General features: G+C 42.6%; 1 protein-coding gene across 1 annotated transcript in view; it reads left to right on the forward strand.

Moving 5' to 3' along the window:
• Positions 1 to 17,417, forward strand: part of LOC311133073 (uncharacterized protein) — a gene marked incomplete at both ends in the record, with an annotated part of 28,690 nt that extends 11,273 nt beyond the window's left edge. Inside the window, 3 exons of the mRNA XM_084166508.1 lie at positions 7,204 to 7,269; positions 7,314 to 7,642; positions 17,333 to 17,417. Coding sequence (XP_084022634.1) covers positions 7,204 to 7,269; positions 7,314 to 7,642; positions 17,333 to 17,417 — 480 coding nt within the window. The remainder of the gene's footprint in view (positions 1 to 7,203; positions 7,270 to 7,313; positions 7,643 to 17,332) is intronic.
• Between the last annotated feature and the right edge of the window lie 4,620 nt (positions 17,418 to 22,037).

The following is a 22,037-nucleotide window of genomic DNA, read 5'->3' on the forward strand; positions in this document are numbered from 1 at the left end:
TGACCAATAAAATTTGATTTGATTTGATTAAAATCGCCCAATATTAATAGTTCAGATTTACCATACTTAGATAGCAATTCAGATAAATTGTTGAGGGAACCGAGGGAGGGCGATACACTCCTACTAGTGTCAACTGGTTATTATGACCAAGGCCCACATTAAGAACGAGACAATCAAACTGCTTAGGGACAGAGGTAGCAAGAGAGATAGAAACATTTAAATTGATCTTTGTAAATATGGCAACACCCCCACCTCAGCCAATTCTGTCCGATCTGTAAACATTATAACCAGACAGAGACACATCAGAGTCCTGCACAGAATTATTCAACCAAGTTTCAGAAATTACCAGAATGTCCACGTTGGATTGAGAAGCCAGAATTTCTATAAAATCAATCTTTGAAATCAAACTTCTGGCATTTACATGAACAAATTCTCCTTCCTCCTGTCTTTGTTTCTTTATTAGTACTTTTATTTTATTATTTTATGATGTGAAGCACTTTGTTACCTGTATTCAAAGCGCTATACAAATAAAGTTATTATTATTATTAAGTGTAATGTTGGAGAATAAGGCTCAGAGCGAACAGAAAGCTAATTGGTTTATATGGCCCTTGGTGTCCAGTTAGGCAAAAAATACAGGCCCCATAGAGATTAACTCTGGTTATCAAAATGGCGGATTAATTAATCAGTCAAACAATGTCATGATGGTGAAAACATCTCACAGATTTAATTTACCCGTAACGGTGCATAAATATTTTCCAACTAATATGCAGTAATTGGCTGTGGTGATGAAGTTGTATACTTGCGGTGTTGTTTCCTTATAGCCACTTTCCCAGTTAGTCTTCTGTACTTTTCAGTCCCTTCTTTGTTTTATGGGGCCGTAGAGAATAAAAACACAATGCATATCAATAGATTGTGCCGTTCTAAGGATGGTCCGCCATTTTAAACAATGTAGCATTTGACCAGGAGAATGAAGCTAATTATTTCAAATGACAGCTTGTGTAAGAGTATTAATGTTTTGTTTCTACATGGATACATCCAATATTACGCATTGATGAAGTCTAAGATTTAAATGTAAAGAGAAAGAACTAGGAGTAAAAACATGCAGAGATGTCAGCCTAGATTTCAAATTCAAAGATGTTGTTCAAATAGAACATGACTTTATGACATGAGCATTCGAGTTTTGTTTGAATTTAAATTAGATTTTGCCTGCTCCAGTGATTCTGGCTCAAAAATTGTTTCCCTTCAACGACAACAATATGATAACCCGTTGTTACAGGGTGGTCCTGCGTGGCTCAGTAGGTAGAGCATGGCGCTTGGGTTCGATTTCCGCTGGGGCCACCCATAGGTAAAATGTATGCATGCATGACTGAAAGTCACTTTGGATAAAAGCGTCTGCTAAATGGCATTATTATTATTATTATATATTACATACAGAGCCCAGAGAGATACAATTTCAAGTCAACTAGTCTCTACCAGGAAGAGGGGCCTTAGTCTGACATTTTGATGGAAAAAATAGGGCTATCCCTCAGAGTGAGTCATTTTGGTTGAATTGTAACTCATTCTGTCAAATGTTAATCTTACAATAATGTTATTCAGTGTTACAATGTAATTAGCCCATAAATTACAGGGCTGCTCTTCCTGTCAGTGTTGAGGGATTTATAGCAACAAGGGTCCTTCTATTCTACGACACAACGTATTTTTTGGGGTCTTTCAATCTAATTGTGTTCATTCAATCTAATGCACAGGTCAGAAGTATGGAAGTAGGCCTACATATTTCAATTTAAATGTCAGAGATGACAACACATTAATATGCAAATATGCAGATGTCTTCTCAGCATGTCAGAACACCTGTTCAGAATGTCAGTGGAACATTCTGTACTGTTGCACAGACTCTGTCACAGAGCGAGATTAATGATTAAAAGAGTTGAAAAGATGAAGGGAAAGTTCCCCCCAATTAATCATGGCTTTCAATGCCAGAGCCTGAATGGAAGCTTATTTACAGTACATCCAATTTAGTATTGATGTACTTTATTTGGAAGCCAACTATGTGAAGTATGAGCAACTCTGCAATTTTTTACATTTAAATGATGATACATAGAAAAAAAATGAATGTGCTATTTCCTTATTTTTCACTTTTAACCCAATTCTCAGTTGTTATTGAGGCTCTTTTGTAGTGCAAGAGCGACCTCTGCTGGTCATATGTGAAATAACCAGCACCAAGCTGCTTCCTCTTGTATTTCCGTTTCCGTGTAAACAAAACAACTTGGCAGACCACAGAGGTGCTGTCGGTTCTGAGTAGAGAAAAGGGTTAGGGTTAGCTAAAATTATCTCCAGCTACGAAAAGTCACTTCCTGTCGTAGCTGTACTCCTTCTAGCCACAACCGGTACTGGCATGGAGCTTTACTTTTATAGCTTTCACAGCTTAGCATTTCTAGTCGACAGTATGAAAGACTCAACTTGTCATCCGTGTGCTTTACAGTACCGCCGGGAACGGCATGGATGGAGTCTTTCATGATTCAGGAGGTGAAGACCAAACTTGCAGCCAAAGATGTGAATAGCTAGACAGTAGTCAAGGCCAAAGTTAGTCAGGCACTGGTGAGTAGGCTACAATATTAGTCTAACCAGTAATAATGTGCAATTAATCTATGAAACACTAGCAAATAAAGTAAATATCTTCCTTTTCTGTAAAATGGTCCTCATCGGAGCAACGGCAAGCTAGCTGAAAAGCTAGGCCAATGATTGCGCATGTGTATTGCGTAGGCTACTTGTAATAAAGCCAATCGTTAATCCTGCCTCATGATTCATCTCTTTTCTTAACAAGTGGTGATGTCGACATGATTGAGTTATTCCTATCTTACACTTAAATTAATAATGTTGTTCAGGTGGATCACATCACTGGAAAAGTGTTCTTCACCACCTCTGTTGGAAGAAAGTCGCTCTGGATAAGAGCGTCTGCTAAATGACAAAAATAAATAAATAAGAAAGCAAGTGAGGGAGCTGAAATCTGCAGAGGCTGTTTCTACTTCTAAAGTGACACACCCCTCTCTCTGCCCATACAGGTAGGCATATTTATGCTTTCTGATTGAAAGGATGAAGCTGCAATTATATGTTTTAGACTTTTTACTGTCTTTTACAGTATTTAATTTTCTGTCACTCTCAGCTATGACAACGTATCAGATCCAGTTGGGGCTCATGGGTGATGGTAGTGACTGAACCAGAGCTGTGTTGTCATGGAGGCGCCTGCAGAGGGAGCTGACGATGAGAAGTGACTGTACCGCGAGCGTGGCCCTACCAAGGAGGAAGAGAAGGAGAAAGAGAGTGGTGTTGAGGGGTCTCCTTGTGAGGGACCAAATGGAACACAGAAGCTGGCACTAGAGGGAGAGAGCCCAGGGTTCGGCCTGAGCAAGGATCTCGACCTGCTCCACTACAGCCCCGTCGATGTGAATGGGGGCATGTTCGGCCCTCCTTTTCCTGTAGTCCACGATCATCTCCTTTGTCTTGCTCATGTTGAGGGAGAGGTTGTTTCCTGGCACCACACTGCCAGGTCTCTGACCTCCTCCCTATAGGCTGTCTCATGGTTGTCGGTGATCAGGCCTACCACCGTTGTGTTGTCAGCAAACTTAATGATGGTGTTGGAGTCGTGCTTGGCCATGCAGTCGTGGGTGAACAGGGAGTACAGGAGGGGACTAAACACGACCCCTGAGGGGCCCCCGTGTTGAGGATCAGCATGGCAGATGTGTTGTTGCCTACCCTTACCACCTGGGGGCGGCCCGTCAGTAAGTCCAGGATCCAGTTGCAGAGGGAGGTGTTTAGTCCCAGGGTCTTTAGCTTAGTGATGAGCTTTGTGGGCACTATGGTGATGAACGCTGAGCTGTTGATGCGAGCCATGACCAGCCTTTCAAAGCACTTCATGGCTACCGACGTGAGTGCAACGGGGTGGAAGTCATTTAGGCAGGTTACCTCCGCTTTCTTGGGCACAGGGACTATGGTGGTCTGCTTGAAATATGTAGGTATTACAGACTCGGTCAGGGAGAGGTTGAAAATGTCAGTGAAGACACTTGCCAGTTGGTCCGCGCATGCTCAGAGTACATGTCCTGGTAATCCGTCTGGCCCCACGGCCTTGTGAATGTTGACTTGTTTTAAAGGTCTTGCTCACATCGGCTACAGAGTGTGTGATCACACAGTCGTCTGGAACAGCTGGTGCTCTCATGCATGCTTCAGTTTAGCTTGCCTCGAAGCGAGCATAAAAGGCATTTAGCCCGTCTGTTAGGCTCGCGTCACTGGGCAGCTGGCGGCTGGGTTTCCCTTTGTAGTCCGTAATAGTTTGCAAGCCCTACCACATCCGACGAGTGTCAGAGCCGGTGTAGTAGGATTCAATCTTAGTCCTGTATTGACGCTTTGCCTGTTTGACGCTACAGTCCTGTAGCGTAGCATCCGCGTCATCTGACCACTTCGTATTGAGCGGGTCACTGGTACTTCCTGCTTTAGTTTTTGCTTGTAAGCAGGAATCAGGAGGATAGAATTATGGTCAGATTTTCCAAATGGAGGGCACTTTGTATGCGTCTCTGTGTGTGGAGTAAAGGTGGTCTAGAGTTTTTTTTTTCCTCTGGTTGCACATTAGGTAAAATAGATTTAAGTTTGCTTGCATTAAAGTCCCTGGCCACTAAGAGCGGCGCTTCTGGATGAGCATTTTCTTGTTTGCTTATGGCCTTATACAGCTCGTTGAGTGCGGTCTTAGTGCCAGCGTCGGTTTGTGGTGGTAAATAGAGAGCTACGAAAAATATAGAGGAAAACTATCTTGGTAAATAGTGTGGTCAACAGCTCTATCTCAGGCGAGCAATACCTCGAGACTACCTTAATATTAGACATCGCGCACCAGCTGTTATTGACAAATAGTCACACACCCCCACCCCTCGTCTTACCAGACGTAGCTGTTCTGTCCTGCCGAGGCACGGAAAACCCAGCCAACTGTATATTATCAGTGTCATCGTTCAGCCAAGACTCGGTGAAACATAAGATATTACTGTTTTTAATGTCCCGTTGGTAGGATAGCCTCGAACGGAGCTCATCCAGTTTATTCTCCAGTGATTGCACGTTGGCTAATAGAACAGATGGCAGAGGCAGGTTACCCACTTGCCGACGAATTCTCACAAGGCACCCTGATCTCCGCCCCTGTATTTCCTTATTTTCTTCATGCGAATGACTAGGATTTTAGCCTTGTTTGGGAGCAACGTAATATCCTTCGCGTCCAACTCATTAAAGAAAAAATCTTGGTCCAGTTCAAGGTGAGTAATTGCTGTTCTGATATCCAGAAGCTCTTTTCGGTCATAAGAGACGGTAGCATCAACATTATGTACAAAATAAGTTACAAACAATGCAAAAAAACACACAAAATAGCACAATTGGTTAGGAGCCTGTAAAACAGCAGCCATCCCCTCCGGCGCCATTCTGTCTCATCAGTAGACTATGCTGTTTATACACTGAGTATGCAAAACATTAAGAACACCTGCTCTTTCCTTCCTTATTGATGTCACTTGTTAAATCCACTTCAATCAGTGTAGATGAAGTGGAGGAGAGAGGTTAAATAATCATGTTTAAGCCTTGAGACAATTGAGAAATGGATTGTGTATGTGTGCCATTCAGGGGGTGAATCGGCAAGACAGAAAATGTAAGTGCCTTTGAATGGGGTATGGTAGTAGGTACCACGCACACCGGTTTGTGTCAAGAACTGCAACGCTGTTGGGTTTTTCACACGCAACAGTTTCCCGTGTGTATCAAGAATGGTCCACCACCCAAAGGACATCCAGCCAACTTGACACAACATGGGCCAGCATCCCTGTGGAACACTTTCGACACCTTGTGGAGTCCATGCCACGATGAATTGAGGCTGTTCTGAGGGCAAAAGGAGGGGGGGGGGTGTAACTCAATATTAGGAAGGCGTTCCTATGTTGGTATACTCAGTGTACATTACACTGCAGTGCTAATCGGTGTCAGACTGCACTTGTTATGTTTAGTAGTAATTGTTGTGCTTAGCCGTGGTACATTAGCCAGACACAACCCTCGTACCCCTATACGGGTTAAAAATAGCAGATTCTGGCAGTGATAAGCGCCTAAATTGGAACGCAGTGGCTGTACAGTAACGTGCTATAAATGACATTAGAGCTTAGGCTCTGCGCTTCACAGCACTGTATGGGTTTTGACTGACAACCAGTCTTAACTTGAGCACCTTATGCGACAAGAAGTTGCCCCATCCCTCCTGCTAACTGGGCAACCTTTGCAACTTTTTTGTTGTCTTGAGTGAGGGAAATGCTGTAAATTAAGAGGACTCAATGTATTTTGAAAGATGATACGTTGAGGATTATAATAAATACCGCTTTGATGTCATACAAGCAAGCCAAACACACGTGAGTGAGTCTAAATGTGCACTTCACATTTCCAGATCATAAAACTCAGTGTCAACGTTTATGATCACTATGTTTGATGTACAGTTACAAGATGACTTGGTGTCATACCCTGGGTTGTTCTGATCAGAATTAGCCTATGTTTGTCTAATGTGAAGAAAATTTGCCGCAGAGCACGCACCTGAATGCGCTCATTACTTTTTTCAATGTGCATAAATTACAATCTGTTTCTTTGAATTGCCTTGTGAAAGCCTAACACTGTAAGGTTTTTTTTTTTATAACTTAGCTAGTCATGTTGACAATAGAACAAGCTTTCAAATGATGCCCACCTGACCCAGATTGTGATTTATATTTTTGGATTGCATAAACAACAATAGTAATTGTGTGATGCAGGGTTGTATTCCAAACAAAACAACTACAAGTGTGCTTTCTCTAGTTCCTCAACGACACAGCTAGGAGAGCAACTATAAAGTGCTTTTTTTTTTTTTTTTTTAAGACTCTTCTTTGAGTCATAAAAGTGCATTAAAATTACTTAGGAACTGTGCACACTTTGTGTGTGGCCACTTGGAGAGACCAGTTAGTCCTCTCACTCAAACCCTTGTCATTTTTTGTGTTATGTTGCACCTACCCCACATTTTCCAGGAATATCAAATCAAAATGTATTTGTCACATGCGCCGAATACAATGCAGAGTAAGAACATTTTTCAACAAAAAAAAAAGGAAATAGTAACACAATAAAATAACAATAATGATGTTTATGGTTTCGTTCTGTATATCTCTTCTAGTTGAGTATTTTTATTAGCTTCCTTTAGCCAACCGGAGATATATGAAGACTACTGGGCTGAGATCCACTATAGCCTGGACCATGGCCTTTCTGTCTGACATCAAGGTAGCTACCACAGGGCATGGAAGGAGTTTATCTCCAGCTCCTGTGTTTGGTCTTATCTTTCTCTCTCTGAATATATTGGTTGTGTTCTGAAGTTCTGTGCTAACATCAAAAGGACCAAACATATTGTTCTCTTCTCACATCCTTCGCTTGGCCTGGTGTGTTCTGAATGTTTTCTCTACTCTCTCAGTCAGCCTGGCTCTTGTGTGATAGACCCAATGTGTGGAGTGGGAAGTATTCTACTGGAAGCTGCACACGAATATCAAGTGAGACTTCTGAGGGAAACCTTTATACAGATCCATTTAGAATTTTATGTCATGTTGGATGCTTATGTTAGCTTTTTGATGGGGCTGCAGTGAGGGAAGTAATTGACAGAAAAAAGTTGTAAACATGCTGATCCTTTTATAATGACATTACATTTGTATAATTCCACTTAAATATATGCTGTTTTGAGACAGAAATTCATAGCGAGTCTAAGCTGGTGAAAGCCTGTCAGAATGTGGAGTTTGCAGAGCTTAGGGATAGGGTGCAGCTGCTGCAGGCATCATCCAAGGGTAGGAATTCCAATCCACTTCACATGAGTTGTTATAGTTTTTTAACAATGTATGACATTTATGTATGACCGTTTGTCATGTTTGACCGTGTTTTAATATTTGTTTTCCTTATGTACTGTATGCATTATGGTATTTGTTTACTCCCATGCAGTAAATTATTCTGCATTCATTCCTCCTCATTTTCATCCTGTCTTTGAAGAGATTATACTGCCTTCCTGTAGTGTGGATGCCATTGTCGTGACTTCGCTTTTGGGAAAAAGTTTGGCAGCAAGACTGACATGGCTGCCTCTGCCTGTGATTGTGAGAAAGATGGAAAGTTAAGTGTAGCCTGGCGAAAGTTAACCTAGTACAGGACACAGACATATATCTTTGGGGTTGTTTATTCTGAAAACTGTCCCTGGGAATGGAAACAGCATCCATTGGAAAGTTATTTTAATTACGTTTATATGGGCTACAATAATAAAGAATTGCTTTACTGTTTTAGCTAACCCACTTACTGAATAAGCTTGAAGTGCTAGAAACAAAAGTACAATGAGTCAAATAAACTCTGGACCTACTTCTGTATCAGTGAATCCAATCACTAAACAAAGTGTATCAGGTCAAAGTGCATAAAAAACGGTTGTGGCTTTTTTCTGGAAAATAAGAAAACAAAACAAAAACCACCAACTCAGTTCGTCTTAAGTTGATCATCCTGACTAAATATTACAAAGTGAACTGTTGTACATTGCAAGGGATGCATAATATGTTTATATAATTGTACAAAGCTGCATTAAGAGTAAGATTTACCCATAAATTTCACGAGAAGCCATGATGGACCCCAAACATTCTAACAAAAATTAGACTTAACTTACAGTGAGGGAAAAAAGTATTTGATCCCCTGCTGATTTTGTACGTTTGCCCACTGACAAAGACACGATCAGTCTATAATTTTAATGGTAGGTTTATTTGAACAGTGAGAGACAGAATAACAACAAAAAAATCCAGAAAAACGCATGTCAAAAATTTTATGAATTGATTTGCATTTTAATGGGGGAAATAAGTATTTGACCCCTCTGCAAAACATTACTTAGTACATGGTGGCAAAACCCTTGTTGGCAATCACAGAGGTCAGACGTTTCTTGTAGTTGGCCACCAGGTTTGCACACATCTCAGGAGGGATTTTGTCCCACTCCTCTTTGCAGATCTTCTCCAAGTCATTAAGGTTTCGAGCCTCACGTTAGGCAACTCGAACCTTCAGCTCCCTCCACAGATTTTCTATGGGATTAAGGTCTGGAGACTGGCTAGGCCACTCAAGGACCTTAATGTGCTTCTTCTTGAGCCACTCCTTTGTTGCCTTGGCCGTGTGTTTTGGGTCATTGTCATGCTGGAATACCCATCCATGACCCATTTTCAATGCCCTGGCTGAGGGAAGGAGGTTCTCACCCAAGATTTGATGGTACATGGCCCCGTCCATTGTCCCTTTGATGCGGTGAAGTTGTCCTGTCCCCTTAGCAGAAAAACACCCCCAAAGCATAATGTTTCCACCTCCATGTTTGACGGTGGGGATGGTGTTCTTGGGGTCATAGGCAGCATTCCTCCTCCTCTAAACACGGCGAGTTGAGTTGATGCCAAAGAGCTCGATTTTGGTCTCATCTGACCACAACACTTTCACCCAGTTCTCCTCTGAATCATTCAGATGTTCATTGGCAAACTTAAGACGGCCCTGTATATGTGCTTTCTTGAGCAGGGGGACGTTGCGGGCCCTGCAGGATTTCAGTCCTTCACGGCGTAGTGTGTTACCAATTGTTTTCTTGGTGACTATGGTCCCAGCTGCCTTGAGATCATTGACAAGATCCTCCCGTGTAGTTCTGGGCTGATTCCTCACCGTTCTCATGATCATTGCAACTCCACGAGGTGAGATCTTGCATGGAGCCCCAGGCCGAGGGAGATTGACAGTTATTTTGTGTTTCTTCCATTTGCAAATAATCGCACCAACTGTTGTCACCTTCTCACCAAGCTGCTTGGCGATGGTCTTGTAGCCCATTCCAGCCTTGTGTAGGTCTACAATCTTGTCCCTGACATCCTAGGAGAGCTCTTTGGTCTTGGCCATGGTGGAGAGTTTGGAATCTGATTGATTGATTGCTTCTGTGGACAGGTGCTTTTATACAGGTAACAAGCTGAGATTAGGAGCACTCCCTTTAAGAGTGGGCTCCTAATCTCAGCTCGTTACCTGTATAAAAGACACCTGGGGGCCAGAAATCTTTCTGATTGAGAGGGGGTCAAATACTTATTTCCCTCATTAAAATGCAAATCAATTTATAACATTTTTGACATGTGTTTTTCTGGATTTTGTTGTTGTTATTCTGTCGCTCACTGTTCAAATAAACCTACCATAAAATTATAGAGTGATCATTTCTTTGTCAGTGGGCAAACGTACAAAATCAGCAGGGGATCAAATACTTTTTTCCCTCACTGTAATTGTATTCCATAAGGTTATTCAAGGAATAGACTAGAGACAGGTGTCCCTCATTCAGGGGCAGCGCTCTCGCTCCTTCTCGTGGTCCGAATCACACATAGGACTGTTGATAACATAGCCCATTTAAATCTCACCCAATGTCTCTAGTCTTTCTGGTAAGGGTGATCAAGCCACACCAGAAAGTCAGAACAGAGGTCAGAGATCATTCAACCCCACTAAGTGAGTGTTTCTTTCCCTTTTCTTTCCCTGTATCTCAGACATTATTTAAAGATATTTCAAACATTCCAAACATTTTGTGTACCAGGTTTACATTTTTTTTTTTTCAGTACATTTCTTATCAAGAGAATTTACGTGTGCAACCAAAACTCTGACAATAGATACTTCAGAAAAATGTATTTGTGTGCCCTTTAAGGTGCATCCTTTCTAACCTGTGAAAAACCCACTAAAACCAAAATAAAAAAGACCCCACACAATAAATAAACACAGTATTAACATCAGAGGTGGGTTGTGTGTGGGTGCTAAAAACAAACCAAATTGCCAGGCCTTACTTCTTTTGGGAGCTCCCTTAACAGCCGGATTCTGGTACCTTTATACTAACTGTTCCCCCAAGGCACCTGCCTTAGAAAGCATTTTGAAGGGAGAGATACAGAATAATTGGTCAACTCATCAGAAAACTTGGTAGTGGACATTCCATCAGTCCTGGAAGAAAGAAAATAAACGTACTTAGTTTGCACATCTTAATCAGTCCTAAAAATGCGTAATCTTAATTGAGTTTACTGCATCTTGGGCAGGAAGTCTTGATAAAACCATGCATATACATAATTATACTTCAGACACATCAGATGATACCGTGTCCCGTCAAGCGGAATAGGCACCTTCTAAAGTAAACAATCCCAGAGCCCCTTTCTTGTAATCTTATAATTTTCACCTGTTGCATTGACATATAGTTCTGTACTAACTGTCCTTGGGACATAAACTAGTCAAAATATGAAACCTGTTGTTTAACAAATCTGCTAGGACCTTCAAAAAGTTGGTGCTGGCTTATCAGCTCAATATTCGGTACTAAAAACATGTACTTGAATCTACTTCAATTCTGGACACAGTTCCACGTAATGGAAACAATTATTGTTTTAGATGATATTACTTTCTTCTTAAATCATTTGTGTTACCCAAACTATAGAATTTAGTAATAATAATTGGAAATGGTCAAAAATGTCTCTTATTCAATTATTTATAAATCTGTCCCAAATTTCCCACTATGTGTCCCTTACAGCCTGATTGAGTTCAGTAAGTACTGGCAGCTATCTATTGTTCCACAGGAAACTTATCTCTAACCCAAACACCAGATGGCGGCCTCTAATTTAATATCAGCCCAATACTGCCGAGTGGCGCAGTGGTCTAAGGCACTGCATCGCAGTGCTAGCTATGCCACTAGAGATCCTGGTTCGAGTCCAGGCTCTGTCGCAGCCGGCCGCGACTGGGCGGCGCACAATTGGTCCAGTGTCATCCAAGGTAGGGGAGGGTTTGGCCGGCAGGTATGTGGGTTCGTTTCCCACAGGAGGGGCCAGTATGAAAAAAACATGTATGCATTCACTAACTGTAAGTCGCTCTGGATAAGAGCGTCTCATATATCAAATCTCTAGTAACCCATTATACTCTTCATATGTTACTTTATCTCTAGTAACCCATTATACTCTTCATATGTTACTTTATCTCTAGTAACAGCATATTCGGGAATAGTACTTTCTCCTTTTATATCTCCACATACATAATCCCTATATAAATTGTAGGTATTCACATCCACACCACCAGCAACAATCACAGCGCAGCAGCCCAAGAGGTACACATATCATGTTCTCGAGGAAATCTCAGTGTCCGGGGGCATCAATGAACTTCATTGTTACAGCCCTTACCCTTTTCAGCTGTTACCCTCTCTCGAGGAAATCTGTGTCCGGGGGCATCAATGAACTTCATTGTTACAGCCCTTACCCATCTCAGCTGTTACCCTCTCTCGAGGAAATCTCAGTGTCCGGGGGCATCAATGAACTTCATTGTTACAGCCCTTACCCATCTCAGCTGTTACCCTCTCTCGAGGAAATCTCAGTGTCCGGGGGCATCAATGAACTTCATTGTTACAGACCTTACCCATCTCAGCTGTTACCCTCTCAAACTTTTCAATGGCTTCTCCTGTCAGTGCTCACTGCCTGTAGATTGATGGGCGGTGGTGGACAGAACCCCTAGATAAAGTTATAGATCTAAAAACTCAGCTCACACAGAACTGGTTGGGATATTCATTCAGACACGCACAAATCTCACACCGGAGCTAGTCCCCTGACAGCTCTCATTCACACAATACAATCAGCTTATTATCCACATTTCAATCAGCTTAATATCCAAATTTCAATCACTAATAATTTATCTTATTATCCAATTTCAATCAGCTTAACACGTCCTTTCCACACTCACACAACTTTCACATCCACATTCACTTAGTACTATTCCCAAACACACTCAGTAATCTCCCTTATTACCCCATGTGCATTTTCAACGACTCTCTGTCGTTACTTCCTATGCACCATATGTATCTTTCACATACATATATAATAACACCCCATGTGCTATTAGTAGTGGCTGCAGACCACGTAGAAACTTCTCATATAAATACCTACAGACAGCTGTCAGAGGGGCTTTCCAATGGTACCGTTACGCCCTCGCTCTATTCTTCTCATAAGACTAGTGAATAGCCTTCTCCTATAAAACTAGTGAATAGCCTTCTCCTATAAGACTAGTGAATAGCCTTCTCCTATAAGACTAGTGAATAGCCTTCTCCTATAAGACTAGTGAATAGCCTTCTCCTTTGAGACTAGTGAATAGCCTTCTCATTTGAGACTAGTGAATAGCCTTCTCCTATGAGACTAGTGAATAGCCTTCTCCTATGAGACTAGTGAATAGCCTTCTCCTATGAGACTAGTGAATAGCCTTCTCCTATGAGACTAGTGAATAGCCTTCTCCTATGAGACTAGTGAATAGCCTTCTCCTATGAGACTAGTGAATAGCCTTCTCCTATGAGACTAGTGAATAGCCTTCTCCTATGAGACTAGTGAATAGCCTTCTCCTATGAGACTAGTGAATAGCCTTCTCCTATGAGACTAGTGAATAGCCTTCTCCTATGAGACTAGTGAATAGCCTTCTCATATGAGACTAGTGAATAGCCTTCTCCCATGAGACTAGTGAATAGCCTTCTCCTATGAGACTAGTGAATAGCCTTCTCCCATGAGACTAGTGAATAGCCTTCTCCCATGAGACTAGTGAATAGCCTTCTCCCATGAGACTAGTGAATAGCCTTCTCCTTTGAGACTAGTGAATAGCCTTCTCCTATGAGACTAGTGAATAGCCTTCTCCTATGAGACTAGTGAATAGCCTTCTCCTATGAGACTAGTGAATAGCCTTCTCCTATGAGACTAGTGAATAGCCTTCTCCTATGAGACTAGTGAATAGCCTTCTCCTATAAGACTATGGGTACCTTTGTTATGCGTTACTCGCCTTTTATTGGTTTTATAAATTATTTTAAATTTTTGTAGACAAATTCATTTAAATTGACTTACTGAAATTCAAAATAATTCTCAATTGTTCGCGGATGATGTGTCTCCTCCTGGGCAGCTCACAGTAAGGGTCTGGTCTGGGTGGGTCTCGTTGTCTTTTGGTCAGACGGGAATTTCCCTTACGCTTCATATAATTCGCCACCGGTTTTCCTCGCCGAACCCCACTGTAAAACTCTGCAGGCAGAATCAATCATGCTATTCATGACGCCAAATTGTCGTGGAAATTCTACACAGGGACGCTCATAGTCAATCTTAAATGAATCATTGTTTATTAACAGCAAGCTGGAGAGGTCACAGTCAAACTTAGATGCATAAAGTACCGGTCTGAAGTGAGCTCCCCCAGGGCTGTCCCGTTAGTTATCTTAAATACTTACACCGACAAGTTATATTTGCATGATTTAGCTTTTTCATGATTAATTCATCATTAACCTTTGGTTCATGCATGTGACCGACCAATACCTCACGAGGCTTCTTCTCTCCAAGCTGAGACCTTGAAACTGAGATATCCTTTCACTCTCAAAACAAGGTTCTGGGCGTACTGCCAAATTGCAGATGCTGATTTAGTGAGGATTCGTTCAATTAGTCACTTGCATGAACACAGAAATTGGTTATTAGAAAAGCACAAACATAAAATGTTCCATAACGGATTAGTTTGTTATGCCTATTTATCAGCATTGGCGCTCATGTTAATAATTTGACCACATGGCTTGCAGGTTGATACCATTCTCTTTTATGCTTTACTTTGTAAAAATAAGCTGTTATGGGACTGTTTTATTTACTATAACACTCTTACTAATCAAATGTATTGTAAGGGAAACGAAAACATGCTGCATGTTGCAGTAGGCCTTTAGAATAATGCTAAACAAATCCTTGACTGAATCCAGCGAAGCAAATGATGCCAGCCCACTGAATGAATGACAAAAGGGTGGAATGGGCGATAAATGTGCAAGTTACTTCACAATCAAATTTAAATTAGGCCTAACTGAATGATGAGGGTGAAGAGGTTGATTTAATTTAGAAAAACAATAGTGTAATGATGAATTTGTGTTATGCCCATTTATCAGCGTTGGCGCTCATGTTAATAATTTGACCGCATGAATTTCAGGTTGATACCATTCTCTTTTACGTTTTACTTTGTAAATATAAGCTGTTATCGGACTGTTTTATTTACTATAGCTCTATTACTAATCAAATGTATTGTACGGGAAATGAAAACATGCTACATGTTGCAGTAGGCGTTTAGAATAATGCAAAACATATCCTTGACTCTATCCATGTTGATGAGCGGGAAACAAACGATTCCAGTCAACCTACACAGCCAGCCCATCAAAACTACACCTAAACTATATAGAAACTCATTTCACACATAATAAGAGTTAGCCTTTTGGTTAGCCGCCAATGTCAAAATCAAGTACTTGCTCAATGGCTTTCCATATCTGGGGAAAGATTAAACCAGGTCAGCAGGTGAACGACTGTCTGAGACTGTGGTTTTGAGCTTCCTGGAGCCTTACATGGCCAAAGGCAGAAATGTGCCCATGGACAACTTCTTCAAATCAATTTCCCTGGCAGACAAGTTGACTGCAAAGAAGACTAGCCTGCTCTGAACAGTGAAGAAACAAAGGCGGGAGCTGCCCCCCTCTGCACAAAACAACATACCAGCGGAGCTGTACTCCACATCAGTGATGGAGAGTGGTAAAGCAACAGTCACGGTGTACAGATGTAAAATAAATAAGAGTGTTTGCATCATCAGCACCATGCAGGTCCTGCTCTCCCTCTTCCCCAAGCACCACAGCTCCCACTCTGAAAAAGAAGACACAATGTCAAGTCGGCAGGTGCACACGAAACAATGCCAATGAAAACTGTGTGCAGTGCAACTGATTTGTTTGTGGGGCTTGCTCACACAAAGCCCCAAAGCTGTGTGCTGACTGTGGACCCTAAGCATAAAGAGAAGATGCGAATGATTCATGAGTAAAGGCACAGGTATAACTACAGACCAGTATCCCTTCTTTCTTTTCTCTCCAAAACTATTGAGCGTGCCGTCTTTAGCCAACTCTCTTGCTATCTCTCTCAGAATGACCTTCTTGATCCAAACCAGTCAGCCTGTCGTTCTCCGCTAACATCAAGGCGGTGACCCGATCCTGTAGGTTCATGCTCTACAACATTCGGAGAGTACAACCCTGCCTTACACAGGAAGCGGCACAGGTCCTAATCCAGGCACTTGTCATCTCCCGTCTGGATTACTGCAACTCGCTGTTGGCTGGGCTCCCTGCCTGTGCCATTAAACCCCTACAACTCATCCAGAATGCCGCAGCCCGTCTGGTGTTCAACCTTCCCAAGTTCTTTCACGTCACCCCGCTCCTCCGCACACTACACTGGCTTCCAGTTGAAGCTCGCATCTGCTACAAGACCATGGTGCTTGCCTACGGAGCTGTGAGGGGAACGGCACCTCCGTACCTTCAGGCTCTGATCAGTCCCTACACCCAAACGAGGGCATTGCGTTCATCCACCTCTGGCCTGCTGGCTCCCCTACCTCTGCTGAAGCACAGTTCCCGCTCAGCCCAGTCAAAACTGTTCGCTGCTCTGGCACCCCAATGGTGGAACAAGCTCCCTCACGATGCCAGGACAGCGGAGTCACTCACCACCTTCCGGAGACATTTGAAACCCCACCTCTTTAAGGAACACCTGGGATAGGATAAAGTAATCCTTCTAACCCCCCCCTTACCCCACCCCCCCCCCCCCCAAAATAACTAAATGACGTAAATGTAATGTAAATGGAACAATACCGTGTCTGATACAATCAACAAATGACTGTTTTTATATCTTGTCACTAATATATTTCCACAAATATTTCTTTATGCAATTAATCCTTTGCAGTTGTTCATGCACTGGTGCTTTTGTCTAGGAATAGAGCAAATAATTTCACCTGTGCACCTGGCTGGTTAGATTATTATTATATTTTTTGTTTCTACTTTGCCAAAAGAAGCTGTAACTGGACTTCATTAATTACTATAACTCTATTACTAATCAAATCTACAAATAAAGTTGATCAAATGGATTACACTGTAATGTTTTTATTGTAAGGGAAACGAAAATAGGCTATAGGCCTACATTTTTTTATAGGACTTTGTAGAATTATACAAAACATATTCTTCACTCTATCTAAACAAATAACTATTGTTATTTTTTTTTATTGATGTATTTCCAGGAATATTTATTCATGCAATTAATAATTTACAGTAGATGATGCACTATTTATCAAGCATTTATTTATCAAGCATTATATAGCGTGTACTATGCTGAAAGGCCAGTCGGTTCTAGTGTTAACTAACTGTAGTATCACGTATCCCAATTCCAGAAGGGCTCAAATAAACATTCAGGATACAGCAAATGAGAGGAATTGCTTATTGATTGATTGTGTGCGTGTGTTTTTTCAGAGTTCTCTGTGTGGGTGGGACCCTGGTTCTGCTGCTTAGTCCCCAGCTCTCCTGCCTGCTGAGTTTTGTTTTATTTTTTATTTAACCTTTATTTAACCAGGTAAGCCAGTTGAGAACAATTTCTCAATTACAACTGCGACCTGGCCAAGATAAGCAGTGCGATTAAAAACAACAACACAGAGTTACATATGGAATAAACAAAAACGTACAGTCAATAACACAATAGAAAATAGAAAATCTATATACAGTGTGTGCAAATGTAGTAAGATATGGAGGTAAGGCAATAAATAGGCCATAGTGCAAAATAATTACAATTTAGTATTAACACTGGAGGGATAGATGTGCAGAAGATGATGTGCAAATAGAGATACTGGGGTGCAAATGAGCAAAATAAATAACAATGTAAATAACAATATGGGGATGAGGTAGTTGGGTGGGCTAATTACAGATGGGCTGTGTACAGTTACAGTGATCGGTAAGCTGCTCTGACAACTGATGCTTAAAGTTAATGAGGGAGATAAGTGTCTCCAGCTTCAGATATTTTTGTAGTTCGTTCCAGTCATTTGCAGCAGAGAACTGGAAGGAATGGCGGCCAAAGGAGGTGTTGGCTTTGGGGATGACCAGTGAGATATACCTGCTGGAGCGCATACTACGGGTGGGTGTTGCTATGGTGATCAATGAGCTAAGATAAGGCGGGGATTTGCCTAGAAGTGATTTATAGATGACCTGGAGCCAGTGGGTTTGGCAACGAATATGTAGTGAGGGCCAGCCAACGAGAGCGTACAGGTCACAATGGTGGGTAGTATATGGGGCTTTGGTGACAAAACGGATGGCACTGTGATAGACTACATCCAATTTGCTGAGTTGAGTGTTGGAAGCTATTTTGTAAATTACATCGCCGAAGTCAAGGATCGGTAGGATAGTCAGTTTTACGAGGGCATGTTTAGCAGCATGAGTGAAGGAGGCTTTGTTGCGAAACAGGAAGCCGATTCTAGATTTAACTTTGGATTGGAGATGGCAGATGTGAGTCTGGAAGGAGAGTTTACGGTCTAACCAGACACCTAGGTATTTGTAGTTGTCCACATATTCTAAGTCAGACCCGCCGAGAGTAGTGATTCTAGTCGAGCGGGCGGGTGCAAGCAGCGTTCGATTGAAGAGCATGCATTTAGTTTTACTAGCGTTTAAGAGCAGTTGGAGGCCACAGAAGGAGTGTTGTATGGCATTGAAGCTCGTTTGGAGGTTTGTTAACACACTGTCCAATGAAGGGCCAGATGTATACAAAATGGTGTCGTCTGCGTAGAGGTGGATCTGAGAGTCACCAGCAGCAAGAGCGACATCATTGATATACACAGAGAATAGAGTCAGCCCGAGAATTGAACCCTGTGGCACCCCCGTAGACTGCCAGAGGTCCAGACAACAGGCCCTCTGATTTGACACATTGAAATCTATCTGAAAAGTAGTTGGTGAACCAGGCGAGGCAGTCAGTTGAGAAACCAAGGCCATTTAGTCTGCCAATAAGAATGTGGTGATTGACAGAGTCAAAAGCCTTGGCCAGGTCGATGAAGACGGCTGCACAGTACCGTCTTTTATCAATCGTGGTTATTATATCGTTTAGGACCTTGAGCGTGGCTGAGGTGCACCCATGACCAGCCCGGAAACAAGATTGCATAGCGGAGAAGGTACGGTGGGATTCGAAGTGGTCGGTGATCTGTTTGTTAACTTGGCCTTCAAATACTTTCGAAAGGCAGGGTAGGATGGATATAAGTCTGTAACAGTTTGGATCTAGAGTGTCACGCCCTTTGAAGAGGAGGATGACCGCGGCAGCTTTCCAATCTCTGGGGATCTCAGACGATACGAAAGAGAGGTTGAACAGGCTAGTAATATAGGTTGCGACAATTTCTGCGTCTAATTTTAGAAAGAAAGGGTCCAGATTGTCTAGCCCAGCTGATTTGTAGGGGTCCAGATTTTGCAGCTCTTTCAGGACATCAGCTATCTGAATTTGGGTGAAGGAGAAGCGAGGGGGGTCATGGGCAAGTTGCAGCGGAGGGTGCAGAGCTGGTGGCCGGGGTAGGGGTAGCCAGGTGGAAAGCATGGCCAGCCGTAGCAAAATGCTTATTGAAATTCTCGATTATCGTAGATTTATCGGTGGTGACAGTGTTTCCTAGTCTCAGTGCAGTGGGCAGCTGTGAGGAGGTGCTCTTATTCTCCATGGACTTTACAGTGTCCCAAAACATTTTGGAGTTAGTGCTACAATATGCAAATTTCTGTTTGAAAAAGCTAGCCTTTGCTTTCCTAACTGATTGTGTATATTGGTTCCTGACTTCCCTGAAAAGTTGCATATCGCGGGGGAAGTTCGATGCTAATGCAGTACGCCACAGGATGTTTTGTGCTGGTCAATGGCAGTCAAGTCTGGGGTGAACCAGGGGCTATATCTGTTCTTAGTTCTGAATTTTTTGAATGGGGCATGCTTATTTAAGATGGAGAGGAAAGCACCTTTGAAGAACATCCAGGCATCCTCTACTGACGGAATGAGGTCAATATCCATCCAGGATACCCGGGCCAGGTCAATTAGAAAGGCCTGCTCGCTGAAGTGTTTTAGGGAGCGTTTGACAGTGATGAGGGGTGGTCATTTGACCGTGGACCCATTACGGACGCAGGCAATGAGGCAGTGATCGCTGAGATCCTGGTTGAAGACAGCGGAGGTGTATTTAGAGGGTAAATTACTCAGGATGATATCTATGAGGGTGCCCATGTTTACGGATTTAGGGTTGTACCTGGTAGGTTCCTTGATAATTTGTGTGAGATTGAGGGCATCTAGTTTAGATTGTAGGATGGCCGGGGTGTTAAGCATATCCTAGTTTAGGTCACCAAGCAGTACGAACTCTGAGGATAGATGGGGGGCAAGTAATTCACATATGGTGTCCAGGGCACAACTGGGGGCTGAGGGGGGTCTGTAGCATGCGGCAACAGTGAGAGACTTATTTCTGGAAAGGTGGATTTTTAGAAGTAGAAGCTCAAACTGTTTGGGCACAGACCTGGATAGTATGATAGAGCTCTGCAGGCTATCTCTACAGTAGATTGCAACTCCGCCCCCTTTGGTATTTCTATCTAGACGGAAAATGTTGTAGTTCGGGATGGAAATGTCTGAATTTTTGGTGGCCTTCCTAAGCCAGGATTCAGACACTGCTAGAACATCAGGGTTGGCAGAGTGTGCTAACGCAGTGAATATCTCAAACTTGGGGAGGAGGCTTCTGATGTTAACATGCAAGAAACCAAGGCGTTTACGGTTACAGAAGTCAACAAATGATAGCGCCTGGGGAGTAGGAGTGATACTGGGGACTACAGGGCCTGGGTTAATCTCTACATCACCAGAGGAACAGAGGAGGAATAGAATAAGTATACGGCTAAAGGCTTTAAGAACTGGTCCTCTAGTGCGTTGGGTACAGAGAATAAACGGGGCAGATTTCCAGGCGTTGTAGAATAGATTCAGGGCATTATGTACAGACAAGGATGTGGAACAAAGAAGCTATCTGAGGCAGGTTGAGCGGGACTGGGGGCTTTACAGTGAAATAGTACAATAACAACTAACCCAAACAGCAATAGGCTAGGCATATTGACATGGGAGAGAGGCATAACGCAATCACAGGTGTTATTCGAGAGGGCTAAGACAACAACTGGTAATGGCAACGAAAGTTTGGGCTGAGGCTAAACAGATAAACAGGATGGGGGTACTGTGTAAAGGAACAGTCCAGCGGGCATCAGATGTGTAGCTGAGTGATCATAAGGTCCAGTGAACAGCGATAGGTAAGTCCGGGAGCAGTTCGTAGGCTGCTACAGCACAGGCGAGCAGGAGGCACGGCTGTTGATTGCGCGTGCTAGCGGGCCGGTGCTAGCAGATGGATCTTTGTGGTCGTCGCAACGGGAAGCGTGTTGAAACCACAGAATAAGATCATGACCCACAGAATGGTACCCTCGCACACTCAGAGAGAGGATACTGGGGTAGGGTTTGGAAGTGATGTGGACCCTTCACTCACCCCAAGCTTTTTCCCCTCACTGCAGCCCCAAGGCTACCACAGAGTGAGCCTGGGAGCTATAGATGCCCTCACCCACAAGTATGTAAAGATACAGACTGCTACTACCACACTCAGTGGACCTGACTGCATACATACACATACTCAACCCCTGCTTAGTGGATCCTGAGTGAGACATTTTAGGAGATGGATACACTGGATTCAAGAGACACTCACACAGACAATACCACTCGTAAAACACAGAAAATCATTGCATAATTTTGGCATTGTTAGAATTGTACCAACTTGTACTCTACTAGCTACCACGATATGAAGCAAAATGCATAAAAGTCATAGTATTACAAATCCAATTTTGGTAATACTTTTATTCTATAATTTCATTGATTTTGCAAATGGTTTGAAGGAAATAAAGCATCTTTCAAGAGTTCCTCAGTTTCCCTTTTCAGGAGGCGTAGTCTGAAATGCTCCAACTCTATTTACCGAATCGGACCATATGACTCACGTCCAGCAAATATCCACTGTCTGGGATTACGGCAAATGTTAATAGATTACAGAATACATCCACTGAAACTAAGGTAAATGCACTCAGATTAGGGTCCACTGGGATCAGGGTTAATATGCATTGATGAGGGAAATGTTGACTTGGATTTAGGTGCATATCCACAGAGGTTTGG

This window comes from Coregonus lavaretus (assembly GCF_964263955.1).
Source record: "Coregonus lavaretus genome assembly, chromosome: 1".
Taxonomy (NCBI): Eukaryota; Metazoa; Chordata; class Actinopteri; order Salmoniformes; family Salmonidae; genus Coregonus; species Coregonus lavaretus.